This window comes from Cottoperca gobio, chromosome 6, assembly GCF_900634415.1.
Source record: "Cottoperca gobio chromosome 6, fCotGob3.1, whole genome shotgun sequence".
Classification (NCBI taxonomy): domain Eukaryota; kingdom Metazoa; phylum Chordata; class Actinopteri; order Perciformes; family Bovichtidae; genus Cottoperca; species Cottoperca gobio.
This window is the reverse complement of record NC_041360.1, coordinates 12,792,884-12,818,183: the sequence shown is the minus strand read 5'-3', so window position 1 is coordinate 12,818,183 and position 25,300 is coordinate 12,792,884. Positions and strand designations below refer to the sequence as shown.

The following is a 25,300-nucleotide window of genomic DNA, read 5'->3' as shown; positions in this document are numbered from 1 at the left end:
GTTAACAACACTGGATGTATCGTTAACAACACTGGGATGTATCGTTAATAACTGGATGTATCGTTAACAACACTGGATGTATCGTTAATACTGGATGTATCGTTAAGACTGGATGTATCGTTAAGAACTGGATGTATCGTTATAACACTGGATGTATGGTTATACTGGATGTATCGTTAAGACACTGGATGTATCGTTAAGACTGGATGTATCGTTAATAACTGGATGTATCGTTAATAACACTGGATGTAATCGTCAATAACTGGATGTATCGTAATAACTGGATGTATCGTTAATAACACTTGGATGTATCGTTAATAACACTGGATGTATCGTTAATAACACTGGATGTATCGTTAAGTAATCTGATGTATCGTTAATAACTGGATGTATCGTTAATAATTCTGGATGTATCGTTAATAACTGGATGTACGTTAATAATTCTGGATGTATCGTTAATAACTGGATGTATCGTTAATAATTCTGGATGTATCGTTAATAACTGGATGTATCGTTAATAATTCTGGATGTATCGTTAATAACTGGATGTATCGTTAACAACACTGGATGTATCGTTAATAATTCTGGATGTATCGTTAATAACTGGATGTATCGTTAATAATTCTGGATGTATCGTTAATAACTGGATGTATCGTTAATAATTCTGGATGTATCGTTAATAACTGGATGTATCGTTAACAACACTGGATGTATCGTTAATAACTGGATGTATCTTTAACAACACTGGAGTTGGGAAGCGGAAACACAGCATCACGTGACTCCAGCTCTTGTTTCCCGCTTGTATTTGTAATGACTTATTTAGTACCCGGAAATAGCAGCAGAGTGACAGCTCCCTCCTCTAAAACTCCCCGTTTAGGCTGGATGTAGATAAAGTGCATGTATTTGAGAAGAAGGGGACACCTTTATTCAGATGTCGACCTGACTGCAGCGGCTGGTGGATTACAAAGAAGTTTCCTTAGTTTCCTTTTGGATGTGAAACATCTCGAGTGGCCCAACAAAGTCGTCTGTCTGTCTGTCGTCGCCGTCTAATCATCATTCAAAAGTTCCGCCGTCTGGAAAAACAGGTAGCTAATGACAGTGATGTTAATGATAGCCCTCATATACAGTTTTTATTATGATTATTATTATTATTATGATTATTATGATTATGATTATGATTATTATTATTATTATTATTATTATTATTATTATTATTATTATTATTATTATTATTATTATTATTATTATTACCACCATAGGATGTGGGATGTGCTCGTCGTCCACCTTTTAATAACAATGCCAATGTTGAGTGAAGCCTCATTAGCCCACAAGCATCCGGGTATTGTATTAATGTTATTTATTTTTGTAACGCTTTAGTCTGAGTCTGTTTACATAACACTAGGGGGTCATTCCTATTTCCCCCAGAGTTATATGGTACATTATGGGAACATGAAAATGATGTTCCCCATCTCTGTATTTACTTAAAATGACATGGGCTATTGTGGGAATTAGTCAAAGGGGTTCCCCAGCACTGTATGGTTCTCAATATAATAGGCCTTTCTTTGAGGGAATGTATCAAATGGCCATAGCTTAATGCTTTCTTAGCCTTGAACCTAACTCTCACACTTCACATATGTCTTCTAAATGATAAAAAAAAAACATGACATCATGACATAGGTCTATCTAATTTAATCCAGTTTGATTTTGCCTCAAAAAACGTTTTTCTGCATTTATCTATAGGTGATTTCAAACACCTTTTTTGATTTTGCTGTTGAAAATCTCATACAACATCATCAAACATGGGGTAAAGTCTGAGCCACAGAGAACAATGGTTTGTCATCGTTTGGCAAGGAAAAATAAAACATTATGGGTAGTTTAGTTGCTCAAACCCTAACCCCAAACAAGAGTAAAATTGTATCCACAGGACCACCCAGACTCTTTAATATTCTCAGCCGGGTCAGAATTGACCCAAAACACCACGGATGTAACAATTGTTTTTGAGACCTTCAAAATCAAATAAAACAATGACCAATGGTTTCGTTATGATTATACAGCTGTTTTGAAGCCTTGTTTAACTGGATAATATTTCTGAAATATTTCAACTTGAAATGGGTCACATTTGACCCGAACACAATAGGTGGGTTTAATATGTGTTAAATATCAGGAATATTGGACCCTGGGAACATAGATACTCTTCCATTTGAAGCCCCTCTCCAGTCCAAAAGAGATTCACTGTGCAGAATGATTTTTCTGTCCTTTTTTATTTTTATTTGAAAAGGGACAATGCACATTAATCACCATACAGTTAAACAACATAAGCAGACAAAATCCAAATCCAAGTAGACCTATGAGTACCGTCCTGTTAAATGAGGATAAAAATAGCGTCAGTGTTGACATTGTTGGTTCATCCGCATGTGCAGAGTTTGACACTAGAGACTCTTCTTACTTTTAGCTGCTGGAGGAGGAAAGACATCTTATGTCTAGTAGTACTTCTGAGGTAAAAAGCCGTTGCATATGTTCTTAACAAATCTTAACAAGGTAATCGAACTTGTTGATGAAAACATAATATCAGACACCAATTATTATTTTTCTGTATGTCTGGATGGGATCTTTAATATAACTGGAGTTATATTTATATTACAGTCCGTACATGAACCAGATGCAGATGGTCCTCCTAAATCAATGGCTTAATCTCTTATGAAGATATATCAAATGTTCACTCTAATAACAAATCTATAATTCTTCTGATCTGCTCATCAATGAATTAAATCACTTGATTTGTTTTCTAACATGGGTTGATAGTTTTCATGTGTAATGAGATGTTGGTTCCAGCAGGGGTCAGTGTAGCCTCACTGTTAGTCCTCTGTAAGCCCTGAGACTGACCGCAAGGAAAGTGTCAATTTATTTATTTGAGGGCCTGAATTCTCCCCCCACACACACATAGTTAGACACACTGTTGTGTTCTCAACAACATGCTTTGCTAACAGGCTAGGTAATGGCCCTTTTTAGCTTTAAAAAGAAGAAGAAGGTTAAAACGATCGTGTTTTATAAAAGCCCATTCTGTGACCGAGACTGACCCTTTGATTAGTTGATTAAACAATTAGTGCTAAAGGCATTTATCATGCAAACGTTTCAAACATTGGCTGTTTCCAGCTTCTCGAATGTGAAGATTTGTGGCTTTTGTCTGTTTTTATTTAATTGCATTTAAATAAATATCATTGGGATTTACAAAACAAGCAACATTTGACATATTTGATCTAAATGGTTATTTGATTAATTGAAAAAATGAGTTTGTTGCAGCCCTGGATGACTTGAATGAACTGGACATCCTTTATTTTGTTGTGTGTCACTATGTCTATGTCCATTATGAGTGGTGGCTTAACATTTTTGTCAGGGTGAGAGCGGACCTGTGCTTTTTAAATGTTTATTTTTAGGTTCTATTAATGAATTTACACAGTTGTACAAATAACATCACATTCCACTATTGGCAGATTGGTGTTTAATTTAGGGCTGCTAAGTCCTTGGAGGAGACATTAGTTAACTATCAACCCTCCGGGGCAGAATTAGCTCTCCACCACGCACCTTTCCCTCTGTGTGAGCAAACAATATACTAACACAAATTAGGACTCGCTGCTTTGTGTCAATGGAGAGTCCAACAAAGATGCTACACAGAATGTTATGTCATTAGTGAGCAGGTAGGAAGGACGACATCGAGCTGTTGCCTCTCCAGCTAAGTAATGAAGCGGTTCCCATGGCGACCCGGCAGCCTGTTGCCATCCCTGTGTCATGGCGGCGGGCAGCAGGGATCAAAGTCGGCTGTCCTCAATTCTGCTGTAAGTGGAGGGTTAAATGCCGGGGTTGCAGGGGAAAAGCCCCTCATTACATTTAACCACACAGCTGACATGTTACTCCAGAGGCAGCAGGAAGACGTTTCTAACACTCAACAGTTTACTGAAGGGTTATATGTTTATAACGCTAGACAGCACATGTTGACGTATTGTTCAAATCATGATTGGTGTTGTTTGTATTGTATTTCATAATTTAACAAAAAGAAAAGAAAATTGATTAGTCAATTGACACACAATTAATCGTATTCTTCTTAAATTGTATTTGTTGCTGTTCCTCATATTTTAAACAGGATATCTTCAGGTTTGGGACTGTGGGTCGTGAAAACAAATATTTGACAGTTTTCTTTTTATTAATCTTTTTAGATTTGTTGTTGTTGCATTTTTTTGCCTTTTTATTACACTTTATTGATACAGTGTAGAGGAGAGAGAGAGAGAGAGAGAGAGAGAGAGAGAGAGAGAGAGAGAGAGAGAGGGAAAGAGAGAGATATTTGCAACCTGAAGTTTACAAAGAGGCTTAATATATTAAAGTTATTATATGTATCGAACTACAAATGTATAATTGCATTTCTTTGTCTCATTCCTCTGTACATCTCTTCTGCTTGGTCCGTGAGCAGTAAATGTTAAGAAGCAAACTTTTCTCCTGCTGCTCTTTGGCTTTTTGGTCCCAGCCTTTAAAGTTGTAAAAGGATTATCCATTAGCCTGACTTATCTTTTTCTTTTGGGGGGGATGGGGGGGGGGGAGCACTGAGGTGTGCCCAGTGTTGTAGGACTGTCCTAATTAGATAACTGTAACCCTCATATGAGCAGCTACACTCCTGGTGGTCCGGTACTGGGGCACACTCAGCTTTTCGATTGGGGAGAGCTGCGAGAAGAAGCAGTGTGAAAGGCCAAGTAAAAGGAAGGGGGGGTTTAAGCCTTTTGTCATTTATACAAGGATTTATTTGTCATTAAAGAATGATAATAGTATTTGTGGGACAATTAGGCCGTTATCAGATTTAATTAAAAAAATATATATTTTTAAAGACACTGAGAAGCATTTTGATCTCATAAGAACCTGTTTGCCTGATAACCTGCTGCTGCCTCACCACAGCTTTCTGCAGCCACACGGACTGTTGTGTTTTCTCCTCTCTTTTCCCATGCATCAAGTTTATTTAAATCCATAAGAAGATCCAAGAAGGAATACGCCTGCCTGCTTTATTTGGTGTTCTCGGTCATTCTGGTCATGCAAGTGTCACTTTTCCAGATATGATTAGAGGGCGTGTTGACGTACTGCCTAAATAAACCACACCATTTGCGTGAGACCTTAATAACTGGTCGGGTGATTTATTGCCTGTACTCAGCAGTTGAGAGGAGTCACACAAAAGCCGAGACCCTCACCCTCCCGCTGTTTTTAATAGTTCTTTAGGATGTGCAGGGAGGGAAAAAAACAGTAGTAATGTGGGGGCTTCAGCCTTTAAGGAGGCAAAGTGAGAGAAGATTGAGTGCCTTTTAAATAAAAGTAGTTCAGAGAATGTGACCCTTTAAGATGGTTCAAAGGGTCGTGTACAATTGTTAGAAGCCAAAGTGTACATCAGTTTTACGTTAGGTAATAACACACATTCTTTAAATGTTAAAGTAGCAATTAAAGAAAAGCTTTGAGACAACATCGTCCCAAAGACTGCTATTTTCTTTTCTTTTTTCCGGCTGCTCCGTAAGCCTTCAGTGACCTCTCCCGTCCCCTCCGGAGGGGGATAAGGTGCTTCTGGAGAAAAGCTCGTCTTATCTCCCTGCTGCCCTCTGAAGCGGTCATGTTTTATGGGTTGTAGCTCTTTTGTTTCCTTGTCCGCTGCCTCTGCCTGATCACTCACACTCATTGCTCATGGAAGTTGTTTGAAGGCCTAGAATAGCTTTGGAAAAGAACCCCCCCCCCCCCCCCTCCTCCTCTTCTTCTACTCCTCTGTTCCCTCTTTATTGAATCCCGCCTCCATATCATTTATCTCTGCCCCCCCACCCCCCTCCCCTTTTCCCTCAGTTTGAGGGGGCCGTTAGGGGGCATCCTCTTTTCTCTCCCAGCTGGGTTTGTTGACACACAGTCAATCTACGGTTCCCTTTCACCTCTGCTACCCCTCTTTTTAACTCTCCCCCTCCCCACCCCTCAGCTCTACCCTCCGCTTTCCCTGAACAGTAAAGCTGCCACAGCTGTGGACTGTATTAGCATAGCTGAGGGGGGGTTGGTAAATATATTGCAGCCATTACCTTTTGTTCAACAGTTGACAGTTTTAAAACATTTCAGCTCCTCTCTGCAAAGGGAGTGAAGAGAAAAGGGTGATTTCAGTGTAACAGCTTTTTAAATATGGGACACGGAAGGTGGAGGGAGAGCAAACCTCTGAAAACAAGTCAATATCTAATTAGTGCAGTATTTCAAATATTTTCCATTTCGCACAGCCAAAAATAAATTGTTGTTGTGATGTACAAATGTAATTTAGAGGAAATTAAAGGTGTATTACAGCTCAAGTGTTCGATGTTTCATTTGGCTGAATGATTAGTTGTTTTGCTTGCTGTCAACAGGTGTTGGAATGAACAGGTCCAGGTCCAGCTGGGATAAAAAAGCCTCCCAGCCTCCAGTCACCAGGATGACCCGCAGCTCCCAGAGCAGACACACCGAGCGCGCAGGGACGGCAGACTGTGGGCCGGGTCTGTATGGAAAACAACGAAGGAAGCAGACGGACTCTGCTTTGGCCCAGGACCTCAGTCAGATGAGTGTGAGCGGACAGGACGGTCTACCTACAAGGTGGTGACTATAGCCGCTACTTTTACTTTATTTTTTAAGAAATGATAAGGATTAGCAAACATTACATCTCTCATTAAAGCAATAAGACAGCATAAATAAGAGCAGGAGGTCCCACTGTGTTATCAAGATCAGTGATTTAAAAAAAAAAAAAACACCGTTGTATATTAGAAAGTACATGCACATACATCTCCCACCCCTTTATGCAAACATTTGTGCATGCATGCAACGAAACAAATGGATCCCAGGTACAAACCCAGAGGGTGGAGTGGCTCTGTGAGGCTGTACTCAAGACAGTGGTGCTTTGAGCTAAATGCTAACATGCCCTATGTGAAAGGTCCTATTACATACACTTGCAATTAATTTAGGCATCCTTCCACATCTCTTTTGTTATCTGGATATTTAACGCTTTGCCCCATATCTTTCTTAAAATGTGTCAGTACCTGAGGTAGTCTTAGCATGGAAGGGATTAACAGGCAGATTACATCTGAACAGGAAAATAAGGACAATCAGCAAGTATTGTTGTACCCTTTTTATACAGTATAATCCCAGAGTATTTGGGGGGGGGGGGGGGGGACCACTGTGGTTTTACCTTAACTATTAAATATAAAATATTTGTCTTGCAAGCAGGCCTGGGATCATTTTAGGGGCTAGGCCACTTGACTTGTTGGTGTTGTTGAAGAGCGTCAAACAAAACGATATGTTTTAATCCACGAAAATAATTAATTTAATATAAGTTTTAAGGATAATTTCATTTTTAATAGTCTACATAGTGTAACTATCATTGAAATAAATACATTTTAAAAAGCAGTTTCTTCTCTCAAAATAAATGATTAGTAATTAGGCTACTTTTCAGAAGTGGAGTATTTTGATTTTTGATTTTGTTGATGTGGTAATTACTATAAGTAAGCTCAGTAATGCTACGCAGTTTAATGGTTTCTTTTTTGTCTGTTTTAAATCTGGTTGAATCACAAGTGTTGTCTAGACCATGAAAACATTTATTATGTAATATGTCACAAAGAATGTCACGAAAAAAGTCTAATGTATGTTATTTAAAATGTCATAAAAGTCATAGTAGTAGTAAAAAAAACATTTCTTAAATATGTCATAACATAATATAGTAAGTAAAAAAAATGACTTTATATATTATGTCACGGAAATGTTATAATATTTTATGCCATAAAATTTTTTCATTAAAAATGTCATGAAATAGTGTGCCATTTAAAAAAATTAAGTAATTTAAAAGTCATAGTGTAGTAGAGTGGCCGTGTCATAGCTGATATGCTGATTTGTGTCAAACTATTATCAGAGGTTTATACCCATCAAACCCATCACTGCTTATGTGCATAGCTTTTTACATGATGTTGCCCAAAAATAATTCAGAATCCCAACAAAAGACGCCTAAAAACTGTATCGGGGCATCAAGGCCATAGCTTCTGTGAAATTACAGCCCTAGTTGCAAGTTATTTTGGGGTTGTCTCATACAGGATGTTTTTATGCGTTTTGTTTTCTGCTCTCCAGTAAAGGAAAAACATCCAAAAGTAGCAGTGACGTTGTGCAGGCTGGTCAGTCCCCGGGTGGGGGCACTCCGTCTGCGTTAACTGCCAAGTCCTCATCCCGGGGCGGTCTAGCCTCTGTGGCTCGGCTGGTGAAACTGGGCCGCTGTAAGAACGTAGTGGTGGTGGCCGGAGCAGGAATCAGCACAGCCAGCGGCATCCCAGACTTCAGGTTGGCGTCTGTGTGTTTTGTTCTCTCTACACCCTCATCATCTTCCCCCTTTTTATTTTATTTTTATTTTTTACCAGTTTCAAGTTTTAAGTTTTGTTTGTCAAATGTAGGTTAGCACAGGGTCAACGGTACAATGAAATGTGTTTGAGAGAGACGTCAGCTCAGCAGTCCAATAAGAATATAAAGTATAAAAAGAGTACTATATACAATTAAGTCAAAACAATCATTTAAAAACTATATAGCGAATGTACATATATGAAAAAGTGGGTTGTGCGGTACAATAATAATTATATTTATATTTATTTAGTGCAGACAGCAAGTGAGTGGGTGTGTCTGTGGGTCTGGAGGTTGAGGTGGTAGAAACTGTCCTTTAGTCTGGTGGTGCGTGCAGCCAGGCTCCTGACGGTAACAAGAAGAACAGTCTGCATGCTACTATTATATGTCTTTCTACCTAAAGCGTAAACTGTTTAGTGAATATATAAATGAACAATGAGCAAGACACTTACTGTTAGCTGCTTTTTAATGAAAGCATCACCATAATGTCCAAATGTACATATCAAAATGTCTGACTTTCCATATTTTCAGAACTCCAGGAACAGGTCTTTACGCCAACTTGGAGAAGTACAACATCCCTTACCCAGAAGCTATTTTCAACATTGACTACTTCTCCAACGACCCGCAGGCTTTCTTCTCGTTGGCCAAGGCTCTGTATCCTGGCAGCCACCGGCCAAACTACATACACTACTTCATCCGCATGCTTCATCACAAAGGCCTGCTGCTCCGAATGTACACCCAGAACATCGACGGACTGGAGAAACGTGAGGGAGATCACTGTGTACAAACATACACAGTGGAATATACATCCAATTGCATACCCATCATCTGAGCACTTATCTAAGAGCAATGACATTTTAACATGCATGCAACAAAACAAATGATTAACTGTCATTAAAGACATTTACTTTTATTTATCAGGGACATGTTTCTAAACGCTCCGCCAGGAGACGTACTGTGTGTTCAAAGTTTCTCTTCTTCATAACCAGTATTTGTCCAGTACTGACAGCTACCCCATCAATTCTAGTTTCTCAAAATTGATGTCCTTGTTATGTCTGTAATATTTAATAACGTTCTCCACAGTGTGTGGCATCCCAGATGACAAACTTGTGGAAGCTCACGGTAGTTTTGCCACAGCCGCCTGCCACCTGTGCTACACTGCGTACCCTGCTGAGGAAGCGAAGGTATGTCTGGCCTAAAAAAAACATTCAAATTGAAAACAGTAATTCTCTGCATTTCATTCCGAAGCAATGCTTTCTTCTGTTTGTTTTGCAGCATGCCATAATGAATGACAACGTACCCAAATGCACATTCTGCGCTGCAACAGTCAAACCTGACGTTGTGTTTTTTGGAGAGGACCTTCCTCAGGAGTATTTCCTTCACACTAAAGACTTCCCCAAAGCAGACCTGCTAATCATTATGGGCACATCTTTACAGGTAAACATTTTTAATATCTGTATTCAATAGCAGATAAAAACTGAGCTCAGTTATATCTGAACAAATATTCACTGTTTCAGATTGAGCCGTTTGCCAGCCTGGTAAACACGGTCCGCTCCACTGTGCCACGTCTCCTCCTGAACCGACACGCTGTGGGTCCCTTTGAGAAGGTCCCACTGCGGAGAGGAGACCACATGGAGCTGGGTGACCTGGAGGATACAATGCGGAGGTTTGCTGAATTGCTCGGCTGGAACGAGGAGATTGATGAGATGATGAGAAGCCAGGAAACACTGGTGGGTTCTTGTTTAAACGACACAAAACAAAACTAAGTTAACTTCATTTAGAAGAAATACAGCAAAACGAGAAGCACACAAAATGAGCAGAACTAACCAATCAAAGAAATGCATGGAAAACAATACGGGGAATAAGAATAAGAAAATAAAACGTATAACATAATAAAACTCGACAGCAATCAATAAATCAAAAAATAGAAACCAACCCGGTATCTGTAGATATCGCAGGCGATAGGTGAGAACTACCAATAGCCATGTTTAGGTTCATTATGATAAGTTCCCCCTAACTATCTAAAACACGTATGCTGACTATGGCAATAATTTCCCTCTGCAGATCATCCCTTCATTGATAAGCAGCCCTGTGTCAGTGAGCGGACAGACCTCTTGTCAGAGCAGAGGAGCTCCCGAGCCTCCAGGTGGGACAGAGACCCAGAGCAGCAGGTCAGAGTGCAGCCAGCAGCGAGGAGACAGACTCAGAGACGGACAGCAAGAGCTCTGCATCATCCAGCCAGAGCAACTGACGCTGCATGTTTTATAAGCAATGGCACTGGAAAAGTTTGACTCAGTTTGTCCTCTCCTCACACTAAGACTGTTCTCCTGTAGACACGCACGTCACTTTTCATCTGGTTATTTCCAGCTAGTGGCAAATTGTTTTTGTTGTGTGCATTGGAGTGAAAGTGCATCTTACCTCTTCGTCTGGGAGTCACAGAGTGTCATGGTGATGCTATGTTCATATGTAAATCAAAAACTCTGTTCATCAAGCTTCCAACTGGCTTATTTGAAGCACTTATTATAGAGGGAGGGTCCATCCAGAACACTTGTAAATATATATCTGAGGCCGGTAAATTTTATGTCCCATGTCAGTCATCTGGTTAATGTTATATATCAGCACAACACTGTATTTTAAATATTTAATAAAAGTATTGCGTAATTTGCATATTTTGTCCTTTTTAAAAAAGCTTTATGTAATATGGGTCAGAAACAACAACTATTCTTATTCTCCAGTTTAATAACGTTTCAGTGGAAACCTCAATACATAAAATAAGTTGTGCTATTTACAGTATATAAATGTGCAAAAAGAACAAAATTATTACCATAACATAAGCTTTCCAGAAGTGATAAACATGCAATTTTAATTTATCTATGATTGTGGAGGAAAAAGAAGTCATTTACACAAAGCACTAGAGGAAAAAACAGATCTACAGATGCATGACAAATTCAATGGGGAAAGCAAGAGTGGAGGAAAGTAACACGTATATAAGAGGGGCACTGAACGGTTTGATAAGTGAACGTTTTGCATGAGGTTGTTCTGGAGGCTTGGGCTGCACAACTCCCCCCCCTCCTGCTTGGTTTTCACTTGAATTTGTGACCCATCTGTATTTCTGACCTTTCACGGCTTTCCACTTTCCAAGCTGAAAAAAACATTTGATTAGTCACATAAAATTCAAGAAGGTGACTAAAAAAAGTCAAGTCTTTTGTGCCTGTGTGAGGCCAACTCCACATAATTTAATGTTTTTTGTTTGAGTAGGCAGTAGTGGTGATTCACATGTCAGGTGAAAAGTGTGCTCATGATTATTCATATTAAACAAGTGAACAATCACTGATTCCTATATAATATAATATAATAATGACATGTTCTCTGGTTAAAGCAATATTTACTCTCTCTCAGCAATTTGTTTCTATACAACAAACGTATCCATAATCCAAAGTTTCAGTTCGGGGGCCAAATCTGTTGTTGAAGTTGTAACTGACCATGCAGCTTATTTCAGAACAGGCAGATTTTAAATTATATTAGATTTGTACCAACACAAAGAAATATTATTCAGTTTATACAGACACTAAACTTGTGGATTTGTATACAATTAGCAAAACTTTCAATCTAGAAAAAAAAGAAAACCACATCACTTATAACTGATTTGACATCATGCAGATTTGGCAAAAGTAAAGCGGATTAGCAAACAATCATTGCAGTTTACACAATTCGTTGTCAAGAGTCCTGCAGCAGGCAGAAACAATCCGTTTACTACGATCCACCGCAGGAAAATGTTGCGTCTCTCCATTTAAAGTCATGATTTTAAATAAAAAAAGAAGTTTCAGTGACACCACAGTAAACCAACAAGCCCTAAATTCAGAAGGTTTCCTCGGCGACTAACTGGTGAAACATTCATCATAATTTACACAACCAAACAAACTCACTGAGCTGCAAGTTAAATCTATCCACACTGACACTGCTTGATCTCTAAATGTACATCAATCCGCTGGTCCATAACAGACAGGCCCCATGCTCTTAAACCTACGTTCAATGTTGACAGTTTTCAATGAGTTTAAACTAGTTTGTAGGATGTGCACTTGAGGAATAAACACAGTGGACAAAATCATCATGTAGCAGAAAAGAGAAATGTAAAAAAGTGAAAAACAAAAGCACAGGTGAAGGAATGATTACTCAGACCCGATGACACTTAACAAAACCATATCAACAGTGCTTTCAGTGACGAACAAATGATCCAGCAAAGAATTATATTATTACCTAGATTTTTTTCAACTTAGGGAGCGTGATAAATGAGGAAGGTGCAACAGTAACCATGGAAGCCTCCTTTGCATTTTGATGCCACTGCAGAGTCTTTCTGTCGCGCATCAAGTCCACTTCCACTTTGGAGAATGTCTCACTGCTGCGACAGGGCCTCTACAGTTTCCTGGGACAAGATGAGCTGTGTCCCAGTTCAGGGCTGGATCACCAGAAGTCACATTTCTATTTTAAACACGTCATGTCGGGCCAACATATATTATATATCGTTAGATAACTAGAGCTGGTGTAAACTTACAGATAAATATAAGTCATATGGATACATTTACCATTAACCTGATACACCATTTGCAGTTGTGACGCATTTGTTACACTAAAACTCGTTAATGTTAATTCACAAAGCTTGTCCCAGTTACCAGTTTTTAAACTTTGTCAATTTATGGAGAGTTCCTGGTGATACAAGTTAAAAAAGACTAAATTCAAGCATTAGTTTGGGTTTTTGTGAGAGATCCTTTTAATCAGAAGGATCCAGACCTTGAAATGGGACACAGCTCCAGATGTGTTGGGGGGGCCAAGTGGGCTTAGCCTGGAAAATGCAGCCTAAATGTGTCGTGCACTAGTCAGAGTCTGATCCTGAGTCCTCGGGTGGATCACAGAGAGTTTCTTCAAGAGGTGCTAACGTCCCGTCAGGCATGACCCCCATTGGCCGGATCACGTTCTGCCTGTAGACACAAAAAGAAAAACATCGGAGATGACCTCTTGCTGGAAGGAGACACGTTTTCAATTTACCTTCCCATCTAACCGATCAATTATATTTTCAATGTAAACAAGACCCAGCTTTGTAGCCGTGGACAATCTTAAGAGGGCTTTTACTCGTACATCTTTACTATATTACATCTAGAACTCAAGGACCCTCACCCTACAAGCCCCCCGCCCCCCCTTTATGGACACTTGCCCCCTGTCTGGCCATCCTCTCTCCCTCTCTGCCCTCCTCCCCTCCGGTAGTTTAATTACAGGATCAGCGCTCAAACTAATCTCCTCAAAGCCACGGCTGCCCCTTCATCCTAATCCAATTATACCCACACTGTGTCACCACTCCCTCCAAGATGATTTATCAGAGAATTATCCATCACAGATTTAAAAAAAGGATCCATTAGCATTAATTTGTAAAGAGATTCAAATATAAATGGCCATGTAATTCCTACTGATTCTTCCAATTAGATGTTACTTATCCTGTGAAAGCTGCAGGTTAAGTTTTTTGACAGGAGATGGAGGAGAAGCGGTGTTGTTAAATCTAAATACATATTAACGTGTTTGTTTTGTAAACCGCCACCAGTCCCACAGCCTCATATCCCTGGTTAAAGTCAGCAGGTAAAATGAGGCCTAACCAGACAAAAACAAACAAAAACATGTAATGTCATCCCTCCCAATTAGTGCACAAATAATCCCTCCTCTGCTCCTCAGCAGTGACAGAAGACTGGGGGTCTGGCAGATGTAAGAGAGGGTGGGTGAGGGTGCACAATATGTGCTAATTGGAGGACCAGTTAAGCAGTTAGGGGAGCACATTCTTGCAGGGCTCTGAACGATCTCCTTAGAGCATGTACTGAGGAGGCACCTCTCCATCATCATCACATCTCCTTTGCTGAGGAATAGAAGAAAGAAGCTGCAGCCTCGGAAAGGAATCTTCCTCTTCTAGGCGCACGTGCCTCATTACAGCTCAACCCCCTCTTAACAATGAAGAGGGCAGCTTTCTTATGTATACACATTTGTTCACCCGTGTTTCTTTCTCTTCGTACACGTTCCACCCAAATTGCTTTGTTGTTAGTTGTGCCTCTGTCTCAGTGCACTGCCTGTCTGGCCAATGACTGGCTCCTCAGAATGACAAGAATAAAGTCAGGACACATGCGTTACCTGAATGCGGCACATAAAAGGAACCAGGACCGACAAGCCTGCTGTGTGTACCAATTAGGTGATAATTAACGGAGCTGTGGTAATGATGTTGCGCAGTGGCGTGCTGGAAGTTTCCATTTACTCGGGCTGAATGCTGCGGCGGGCTGGAAGTCCGGGCCTAATTGAAGCTGCAGCTAACGAGAGATTCTTCCTTTAATGAATCAGTTGGCAGGGAGAGAGCTCACCGTTACCTTTGTAACGGCATTGTGCTTGACTGACGTTAGCCTCTGCTCACTAAGGAAAGGTCAACACAAATACAGGTGGGTTCTTTGCAAAGGACACAATGAATAATATGAATAATCTAAGCAGGGGAAGCAACATTTGCTCAAACTGGAAAAGTTAATGATCTTAGTCAAGCCTTTTGACAAATAATGAATTGTGTTTCTTTTGCAAAGACTGTTGCCTCTTAGGTGTTTGTTTCTTTGTTAGCAGGAAATCTGAAATCTAACTATCTTTCTATTTAATGTCTCACTATATACAGATGCCACAGTATCAAAACTCTCAAACCTGTCAACAGATTTAAATTAAATTTGGTGAGTTGTTTATGTTGCTCTATAAAAAGTGTCAGTATTTCTTGACATATCAAAACACTTTCACCATTTTCCTCATGAACTACAAGCTCTTAAATTAATTTCTGGTCCTATCGAATGCGTCTATCACCATGTGTATGTTCATGCAGATCCGGATGGTAGAGCCCATACATTTCTAAACATGGGACGTCTACCTGACCATAAGGGTTTGAGACGCTGACCATGTTATCCAAACATTTCCGGTTTGAGCAAGGACCGTCGATGCATTGCTTCCCTCCTTCTTTACCCTCATTTCCTGTCACCTCTTTACTGTTCACTATCAAAAACAAAACAAAAGAGCACCATAAAAACAGGATTCTGCAGTCCCTAGTCCTGTCTAGTCAAATATATTTACAGTACCTTGACAACTTGTCAAACATATTGACCAGTTTCTGGGCTTCGTACTCCTTCTGCTCCTCGGTCATCTCTTCGATAGGGTTCGGCATCGGCTCCTCCACATGACCGGTGATGGGGTTGATGCTGCAACAAGCAGATGAGCAAACTTAAAGTACAGCTGCAAACGGATTCATTCAGGGTCAAAGCATACAGCTGAATTAAACACGTTAACCTCGGAGCGTCAAAGCTTTATTCTAAGACCTGTGCAGAGCACTCACAAGGGTTTTGCAGTTTTGTATTCCTCTGTGTCTGAGTCTTCATCTTCGGAGTACTGAGTCTCTCCTCTCCCTCCTGCGAGAAGTCCTCGAGCCACCAGGAGTCCTGCTGCGTTTCCATACCCTGTGTACTTCAACAGGTTGTCCACTAAAAGACGAAAACCACAAGATTGTGAAGTTATATACAAATGTTCACGTGTAAGCATGAGCTGTGCTGGAGTTATAGTCATGCAGCAGTCATGCACCTGGCAGTTCACTACTTAATCATTTGCACTTAACTTCTAAACTAGTTACTCTACTCTGTAATACAGTTCAATTGTACTGTTTTTTCCACTTGCCCTATGTCTCTAGTTATTGCATCTTACATGTTTAACCAATATTTAGACCATTTAGTCATCAGGGTTAGGGTTTTCATATTTTCTCATCCGATGCACCCCACGCTCCTCCTGTGACCCGACCGCTGCTCACCGCTTTCTTTGCAGAGGACAAAGAGAAACTCTGCAGCCGTCTGCTTCACACCCATGTCAACATGCGTCATAAGGCGAACCAGCTTGTTTCTGGTGGTGGTGCCGATCTCTGGCCTGATCTTTACATCTTTCAGTGGGGGAAGTACCTGAAGGTGCAGACATTATCAATAAGATTACTTATTTAAAATTGTTTTTCTGTCACTGGCTAATGGACACACACGTACAATATTAAATAGCTATATGGTAATTAAAATCTGGTTAGGATCACTTCAGCAGGGCAGATCTGGCCTTCCAGATTAAAAGGAGTAACTCAATGGGAAACACTTTATTATTATTATTATTATTATTATTATTATTATTATTATTATTATTATTATTATTATTATTATTATTATCTCTGTTTAAATCTGTTGGCAGCTACTGTACCTGAGCTTTGATATATCTGCGGATCTCCCTGTGCTGTCTGGATCCTTCAGTCAAAAGGCTGAGCACCGGAGTCAAACCCTCTTTGTAGTTGGAGCCCTGCTTGGAGTGACACAAACCACAAACACTTCACAAGCTGCACAAGCTGGACCAGTGATTAGATTTTATTCAGTGGTGCACATATGGGGAATGTGAAGAATAATGAGGGTGGATGAGAAACTGAATGACATGCAGTATGTGTCAGCTCCAGCACTACTTTCAAATATCAAATACATGCAAGATGACATCGCTGTCTGCATGCGAGTGTACGCATGTTAAAATGTATGCATCTTAGTTAACATGTAAGCTTGAAAATTGCTCTTCTGTCCTGACGTGTCAATCATACACCAGGTGTAAATGTCCTCCACTGGAATCACTTATATTGTGATATACAAAACCATTCTTAAATGTCATTTTCAGAGTAAACAACCAGTTCTCTGTGTATTCGCTGCAGAGGATGAACTTTACCTTGTCCATCCTTTTCTCCATGAAGTCTATTAACATCTGGACTGCATCCATGTTTTTCCCACCATATATCTCAAGTCCTCCCTGGACAGGCACGTCGATTAACACGTCCAGGCAGGACACAGGCAGGTTATTCAGCAGGTTGATGGCATGGCTGAAGATGAATAAAAAGATCTTGGTGACGTAGTAGATCTTCACAAAACATTTGATATTTAACAGTTGTAAACAGTAAATAAAAGGCAGTGGGGTCTGTGGGGTCTAAAAAAGAAAAGAGGTTTAAGAAGTGAAGAAAATGATTAAATTAGATGAAAGCTTTGGAGCATTTTGCCTGAGTCGTTCCAAAGTCAAGGACCAAATCCCCTTTTGTCTTTAATCTACATTTTGTACATTAGGGGGATGTCAGATGACCTCGGGGTGCAATCTGGCTCACACGGGGTAAAAGGGACTTTCAAGTAAAGAATGATTTGACTCCCATCTGTAACATTGTTTTATCAGCACAGATCTTTGTTGTCAGGACAGCAATATACAGGAAATGAAGTTGTATAATGAAAGTGTGGAAGAGATATTTAAGTTGTTCACCACCCCCACAATCTCCAACTGCATTTAGTAAGTAAAACATTAGATAGATAGATAGATAGATAGATAGATAGATAGATAGATAGATAGATAGATAGATAGATAGATAGATAGATAGATAGATAGATAGATAGATAGATATATCTACCTTTTAAACTGTTAGCATATTTATCAAGGCTGCCTGAGTTTTATCTACTTAGTCTGGATATTTACATTAGTACTATCTGAGAAGATCTGCAACAGCCAATTAGAGACAAATAATGACAGATCCAGGAGGCATACAAAAGTATGTGGTAGAAAAATATGGAAAGAAATCATAATATAGTATGCCACAAAAAAAGTCAGTCAATTACTGCCTTGAGGTTGTATCCCTCCGCCAACCAGTCAAGTTCCACTTTACATCCAAGTCTGTTATCACTTAATAATTTTGTTATTTTTAAATTAGACATTTGTGTGAAATTGTCATAATTAGCGTATGAATTTCTGAGTTATTGCCAAAAAACGTGTTTTCTGAGGTTACAGAGACCTTTAACTTTGAACACCAAATTCTAATGAGTTCTTCCTTGACTCTGTATTTGGCACAAGTGGACGTTTGTGCCAAATTTGAAGAAGTTCCCTCCATATGAAAAAAGTAACAGTATAGTATATCATAAAAAATATCAGTATATTCCAACAAACAACAACATTAAATTGGTCAATGGCCAAAACTCCCATAATCAGTGAAGCTGAACTTTACAGGTCAAGAGAAACATCAGTCTCTTTCACACTTTACATTTCAGTCTATGGCCACAGATTGTTGGCATTCCTGCATTAAATTACCACGAGGAGAAGATCCTGCAGCTGCAGTATCACAACAGCTAAGAGCATTTACAAGATGAAACACCTAATAAAACGTCTCTGTTGTTCACACAACACCAGTTTCACCGCCGCTCTCTCACTCGCCGCTCTCTCACTCGCCGCTCTCTCACTCGCCGCTGCTTCGTGGACCCTCAGTGTCAGAGGAGTGCTTACATCCAAATCCCAGCAGGTGACAGCAGTACATGGATACAACTAAGTTTGTTTTAGTTTGTTGAGTGGTGGAGGCCCTTTGTCAGTCTGCGTGATTTTGATGCAAATCAGATTCAAATGAAGTTTGACCAGTTTCACAAGTTGCAAAGTGAAGAATGCCTTCATTCAATGTTCACGGTGCAGCTTACTAAAAGAGATTTCAATATTAAGAGCCGTGAAGGACTTCCTACCTGTGCGCTTCCTCTGTTTTCTCCTCTATCTCAGTCTTCAGCATCAACAGACGACGCAGGATGGCAGCGATGAGTCGGAACTGGTGATCATCCTCCTATCAAATCAAGGATGTACAAAATGAATTCCAAACAGACAGTTGTATTGTTCAGAGGTAAAGCCAAATAACGAGGTAGAAAAATACTCAAGCTACAAGGACAGGGACCTGGAAGCAAAGGCCTAACTGCAAAAACAGCTGCCTTAAAACTCAATGAGGCGTCGCAACCAGTGAAAGCAAAAAGAGGAGAGTTAAGAGATAAACAAGATCAAAGCTTTGAATCTAGATTTAAAAAAGGCAGACGAAGAGAAAGTTTCTACACTGTCAAAGAGGAGAGCAGGGTCTAGCTTGAGAACTAAGAACTACATGTGGTGTTATTAAGACTTACACTGCGTCAGATGAAGCCTTTGCAGTCATGTGTCCCCTTCAGTCCAAATTGCATGAAATGTGCCAAGTTGGATAGTGATTTTCAGAAATCAACAGTATCTACAAACTATTACATGATAACTACACCATGAACGACAACAATCAACACCAAATATAATACTTGACACGTGTCCAAAAAGACATGTACCAAATATTATCCCATTTCATTCACAAGATAAGATGATTAAAATGAGACAGATTTATTTTGGCCTTTGTGTGTAGCCTATGAAAGAGACATCCTGTCACAGCACCAGTGTAAATAATAAAGTTATTGATGGCTGAATTCCATTTCGGTGCTTCAGTTTCAGAGTCCTGGTATTTTGCATGCTGGCTCACTGTCATGACTAAAGGCCCTGACACACCAAGCCGACTGTCGGATTATCAATGAGCGTCTGGCACCCAAGTTTTTTCCGTGTGTCCAGCACCGTAGGCCCTTGTCGGCGAAGCCAGTTGGTGACAGACATCACTCTGATTGGCTGATCAGCGTACACGATTCAGTACAAGAGATGAGAAACCGCAATGAGGAAAACAAGCAAACAACTAAAGTCAAGAGGGCGCACCGAGGCTCTTTTAATTTTTCTGATCTGACTCGCTTTTTGAATGACAAATACCATCACTGCTGTTATGGAGAGTTATGTTTTCTCTCACGCAGGCACAGAACGTACGTGCTAGTTGGCTGTAGTCTTCGCGATGTGTTCAAGTGCAACTTTTTTGCCAAGACACAACAGACATGAGGCGATGCAACATTCGGCCTCTGTCGCCGCTAGTTCTTTGATATCTAGGGCACTTGAATGGCACAGAACCATCATTAATGTTATTAGTAACACCTGAGCTTTTCCTACTACTTCTGCGATCATCAAGTGAAACTATTGCAAAACCAGTTAAATATGGAAAGGCTGGTAGTATGAAAAGATGGTTTTACAGTTAATTACTTTTTTAAAAAAGGGATTGGTGGTGGAAAGACACTTGGGATTGGCCAATACTCCTTGGCTGCACCCTAAAACTGGCACACTTATTCATTAGGATCCCCCACACCCTTAATATTGATTTTCTTGGATGCCTTGGCCCTTAGAGTTAATTTGTATCTTCCTGATATAGTATACAGAACGTATACGTCAGTCAGTCCATTGACTGAATTTGGAAGTATCTTGAATTACAATGTTTTAATCAGGATAATCTTTTTTTTCATTCCAAAATCACATTTACACCCTTTACACATTCACCCTTAAATTACTGCGATGTTGATTGTCTTTGTCAGAAATATTTAAATTGGAGAAATGGTTAGAGGTAGATAAAATGTTTCTGCTGTTGTGGGAGCAGATGTATCATCTTTCTGGACAGTCTTATCTGTAATTGACCAAATCACTGAGCCAGAAACATTTATATTTTAAGTGATGCATACTTCATCTGCTCTTAACCCCTCCATGCATACTTATGACAATAAGTCAGAGAAAAACCCTAAATGACTAGCGTGCAACAGACTTCAAATCAACATCGCCACACTCACCTCACCACCAGTGTCAGACAGCGTGAGGTTGAACAAGGCTTTGAGCGCCTCCATTGTTCTCTCATTGTCCTCTGAAGGCATGGGCAGGGCCTGCGGATCTGGACGGGCAGCTTCATATGGACCAACCCAGCTCACATCCAGGGTATGCTCCAGGACCTCTGTCAGTAGTCTCATAGCATGCAATTCTCTCCTCAATACCCCTCTCACATCAGGTCTCAGTGCAGACAGCAGGAAGAGAAGGCGCAGTGTGAAGAGGCCCACCTCGTGGTGCCATGTGCGGGCCATACGCAGAATGGCACACAGGCCATGAGCCAGCTGCACGTCTACACTAACCTGCTGAGCCGCAGGACTGTTGTACACCACATTGCATAGGCATTTCAAGGCCTCCACCACCACCCTCTCCTCCTCCTCTGTCTGGGTGTCTTCCTGAGAGCTTTTCTGGTTCTCATCTCCTTCCTCACCAGCATTCAGCCTCGCCATTCCTCCCAGGATCAGCATGCCCTCCCTAGTGGCCACAGGTCCGAGGACACGCTTGTCTCTGGACAGGATGCGGAGTGTCTCCAGACATGTCTTTTGACAGCTGGGCTGCACCTGCCTGCCAAGAACTGACAACACACCCTGACACAGCTTCTGAAATGACACAGAATTACATAATTATAGATAATAACATAACTGGGCTACCATGTTCATCTAATAACCAACTGCTCAGATAATAACTAGTACTTACAATCCGCAGGGTCTCTTCCTTTTGGTCAAAACTGAAGGTGTGACTGTTCTGAAACAGATAAGATGCTCATTGTGGACACCAAACAACTCTGCCTAAAATGTCACAGACACATATTAAACATGCAGTATAACAATTAAACCCCAGCCTCTTTGAAACGGAGATGAATATTTCCCAAATATGTTCCCAATAAGTAGCTAAGTAATGCTAATATTGCTATATAACTACGTGCAGTAATACAGTTTGTAAGCAGGCAGCATTAGCATTAGCATTATCACCATTATCCACCATTATTGAGCTCCCATTTGCCTCATTCAAAGGTTTGGTGTGATATGTTTAACGATGCAACTTTAGATATCATACGACAGTATCAACATCTTAGCTCAGTCGGCTGGTAAAGGTGTAGCTAACTCAAAGCTAGTTGTTGAGCTAGCTAGCTAACGTTAGCACCGCCGTATGTTTTGGTTGACGTAAAAAACGAGACTTACCTCTCGATTATACTGCAGCAGAAGCTTCTCGATTTCCTCTTCGTTGGCATTTTCAAGCTGTGACACAATATTGTTTAAATCCATGTTGGATATCTGCAAATAGAGTAGTTAGCTACGTTTAGACGTGACCAATGGGTGTTGTGCAGCTAGCTAGCTAGCTGGCAGGCTAGCTGAGTGAGAGAGTGTCAGTCAGGTCGGCTGCTGCTGTCAACAGGGAAACTCCCTGACTGTCTCCATCACCTCAGGGCTGTCCGGCTCTCACTGCCAGGCTTATTCAGTGTAGTACAAATACAACAATATAGTATCCAAATATTCAAATATTCCAATCAATGGTTATTATACTGCATAAGATACATAATAAACACAACACAAATATCCTCAGTTTTTACTGAATCGGAGCCTCGTTTCATGCAGGGATGGAAGAAGTATTCATATATTTTATTATATACTATAGATACACTTTAGTAAAAGTAGCAATACTACAGTGTAAAAATATTCTGATACAGGTTAAAGTTCCGCATTCAAAATATTACTAAAGTAAAAGTACAAAAGTATTAGCATCAAAATATACTCAAATTACCAAAAGTAAAGTAGGCCTACCCATTATTCATATACAGTATATTATTTTACAAGGTTATATTTATTGATGTAATAATGTAAGGCTAATTTGAATGACTTTATATACTGCTGTGTAGCTTAATGTTTTATATCACAATTGATTAGTTGGTTTACATTTTGTATTATTAATCTACATCAACTCCTTCATCAATATTTATTTACTTACTTACTTTGTCTCTCTCTCTCTCTCTCTCTCTCTCTCTCTCTCTCTCTCTCGTCTGTTTGTCCGGTTATCTTTAATTAGCGTAATTAACATTCATTTTTGTTCATTTACATATATGGATGAAGGTATATCTGGACACATGCATACATAAATGTAAATATACAAACGTACATTTTAGGGCTGTGTATTGGCAATAATCTGGAGCTACAATACTATCATAATACAGGGTTTACAATTCAAGTCAATTGTTTGCAACACATCAATCTGAGAATTATATCAAATAAATATTTCCTCTGTGGCTCATGTCGTGGATTATTATGATCACCTGTCAGAGGTTCATGTAGCCACAGTCACTTTTGCTGTCAAAATGTCTTTGTATTGAAAAAGTTGCCGAGGTATTTTTACTTGACAGACCGTAATATCATGTTTAATAAAAAATATATACCTATCCATAAAACTGGAGTGTTGCCAATAGTGTTTTTTGTAACATATGTAATGCATCACATATTAAAATAATAATAATCTGAAATGGTTTATTGTTTTGTGAATTTAGAAAATAGAAGAATAATGCTGCAGATCTGTCTGTGTAGGGGAAAAAACACAGTTGGGCAGGTCTCATACACACTTACAGTATGTGAATCTGTAGGAAAACATACCTCTTACTGATTTACTGGTACAGTGTCACTTTACATGCCATTAAATGAGATCAGGATATATGCTCTCCAGGGTTTGAACTTTAGTTTGCATGTTGGGGAAGAACAAGGACTCGGTGGAGAGATTATATCTCCTCACTGGCCCGGGGACGCCTCGGGATCCCCCAGTCGGAGCTGGCAGATGTGACCCGGAGAAGGGAAGTTTGGGGTTCCTTACTGGAACTGCTGCCCCCGCGACCCGACCCCAGATAAGCGGTAGATGATGGATGGCTGGATGGATGGATGGATGTTTTCTTTTTGTCCATGTAATGTGCCTTCAACAGTCCAAAGACATGGATTGGAGAATCTAAACAACCAATAACTGTGAGTGTAGATGTATCTGCTTTCCTCCTAATAGATGTTCCCACAGATCAGTTTCCCCTCATGACCATGAATTATTTTATTATGAAATAGAATGAACCCCAGTTTTGGAATTTAGTTGTATTTATTAATCCACTGACAGTTTTAAATCCTCTTTTTCTTTTCTTTTTTAGTTTCATACAAAGAAATTCTAGATTGCAGAAGCATTATGCTTGAGTCAATGAGTTAGAGACTTATTTTAAGAAAAATAAATGGGAGGTACTTGTGTCTCGGTGATGTCATAGACTAAACCTACTGGTCATGCAGGACATGTTTCTCACAGCTGACAGTGACGTCCTCGTGCACATGCACATGCACACGGACACGTGCACACACACACACACACACACACACACACACACACACTAAGGATCCCAATTCTTTCGAAGTCTTCAGCTGATATTGACACCTTTTTTGCTTTTAACAGGTTATTCTGCATTCAAAGTCTCTGTGTTCTGCAGGATTTCGGAGAGCCATAACACAGAGGATCTACGTTCCAATAAATACAAATCTCAGCAGGGGTCAGAGGTCAAAGGTTACGGGACTGAGGTGCAATGACCCCAGCACAGCAGGACATTCTCTCTATAGAAATGCAGTGTGGCCCTTGTGCTACTGGCCTAACCCCCCACCGTGTTGTCACTGCATGGAGAGAGAAGTAACAATCAGCTCAGACGGCTTCAGAAAATGTTTTTCCTTTTCCAACATCAAAACGTAAACTGGAGATTTCATAGAAGGCGGAAGTGGAATGATGCATTTTAAAAGGCATCACTTCAGTAGTTATAAGGCAACTAATCTTAAACAGTTCAATGAAAAGCTTTTACAGTTGTCTTATAGTCATGCATAGAAAGTATAAAAGAGCAGGACTTAATAGATCAACAAGCATAGACGTTGCTCCAGTGCTGTCATTCATTATTATTAAGTAGATACGACTATTTGTTTAATTACATTTTGTTCATATTTGGACCTTTTTGTGAATGTTTTTGTGGACTTGGAAAAAGAAGAAAATATGACAAAGATTTTAAATCGTCACCACAGACGGTTTCCAGTGCTTTTATTTACAGAAAAGTGACTAGACTTCATGTTACTGTACACTTTGATAATTTCCCTTTTTATAAATACCCATAGGGTAATAGGTCCTCAGTAGCTTTGAGTGCATTATAAAACACACAACCCTAGGTTAATGCGTCTTTCACTAACCATACAAAACAGAGAACAAAGTACCAATTGTAACATAGAAAATAAAGGATACACCATGTTACAAAGTTACAGAAAATACATACTATATATATATATATATA

At 39.9% G+C, this 25,300-nt stretch overlaps 2 protein-coding genes across 4 annotated transcripts; one reads left to right on the top strand and one right to left on the bottom strand.

Annotated features, from left to right (window-relative positions):
- The first annotated feature begins 838 nt into the window (after positions 1-838).
- Positions 839-11,532, top strand: LOC115009559 (NAD-dependent protein deacetylase sirtuin-3). Its single transcript, XM_029433634.1, is given in 9 exon segments — positions 839-1,085; positions 6,396-6,618; positions 8,137-8,343; positions 8,929-9,161; positions 9,481-9,581; positions 9,673-9,834; positions 9,915-10,127; positions 10,462-10,556; positions 10,558-11,532. Coding segments are annotated over 8 exon segments (1,317 nt in total). The 5' UTR covers positions 839-1,085; positions 6,396-6,403; the 3' UTR covers positions 10,649-11,532.
- A 233-nt stretch (positions 11,533-11,765) lies between these two features.
- Positions 11,766-22,425, bottom strand: ric8b (RIC8 guanine nucleotide exchange factor B). 3 transcript variants are annotated; one of them, XM_029433631.1, is made up of 10 exons: positions 22,170-22,425; positions 21,685-21,732; positions 20,958-21,587; positions 18,990-19,084; positions 17,179-17,329; positions 16,675-16,773; positions 16,250-16,394; positions 15,785-15,929; positions 15,531-15,650; positions 11,766-13,373 (listed from the first exon to the last, which is right to left on the bottom strand). In XM_029433631.1, the coding sequence occupies exons 1-10, from the start codon at positions 22,251-22,253 to the stop codon at positions 13,268-13,270; spliced, it is 1,623 nt and encodes a 540-aa protein (XP_029289491.1). In that variant the 5' UTR covers positions 22,254-22,425; the 3' UTR covers positions 11,766-13,267. The 3 variants fall into 3 exon arrangements, with proteins under 3 accessions (XP_029289491.1, XP_029289492.1, XP_029289493.1); XM_029433632.1 differs by having other exon boundaries at positions 13,241-13,373; positions 16,675-16,770; XM_029433633.1 differs by having other exon boundaries at positions 13,241-13,373; positions 21,685-21,727.
- Positions 22,426-25,300: the final 2,875 nt, after the last annotated feature.

Excerpts from the sequence above, each read along its gene's own strand:
- ric8b (XM_029433631.1), bottom strand. The coding sequence starts at position 22,253 with ATGGATTTAAACAATATTGTGTCACAGCTTGAAAATGCCAACGAAGAG. Across the intron at positions 21,588-21,684 it reads AGGAAGAGACCCTGCGGATT|AAGCTGTGTCAGGGTGTGTT; the intron begins GTAAGTACTAGT and ends GTGTCATTTCAG. Across the intron at positions 13,374-15,530 it reads ATGTTTGACAAGTTGTCAAG|GCAGAACGTGATCCGGCCAA; the intron begins GTACTGTAAATA and ends TTGTGTCTACAG.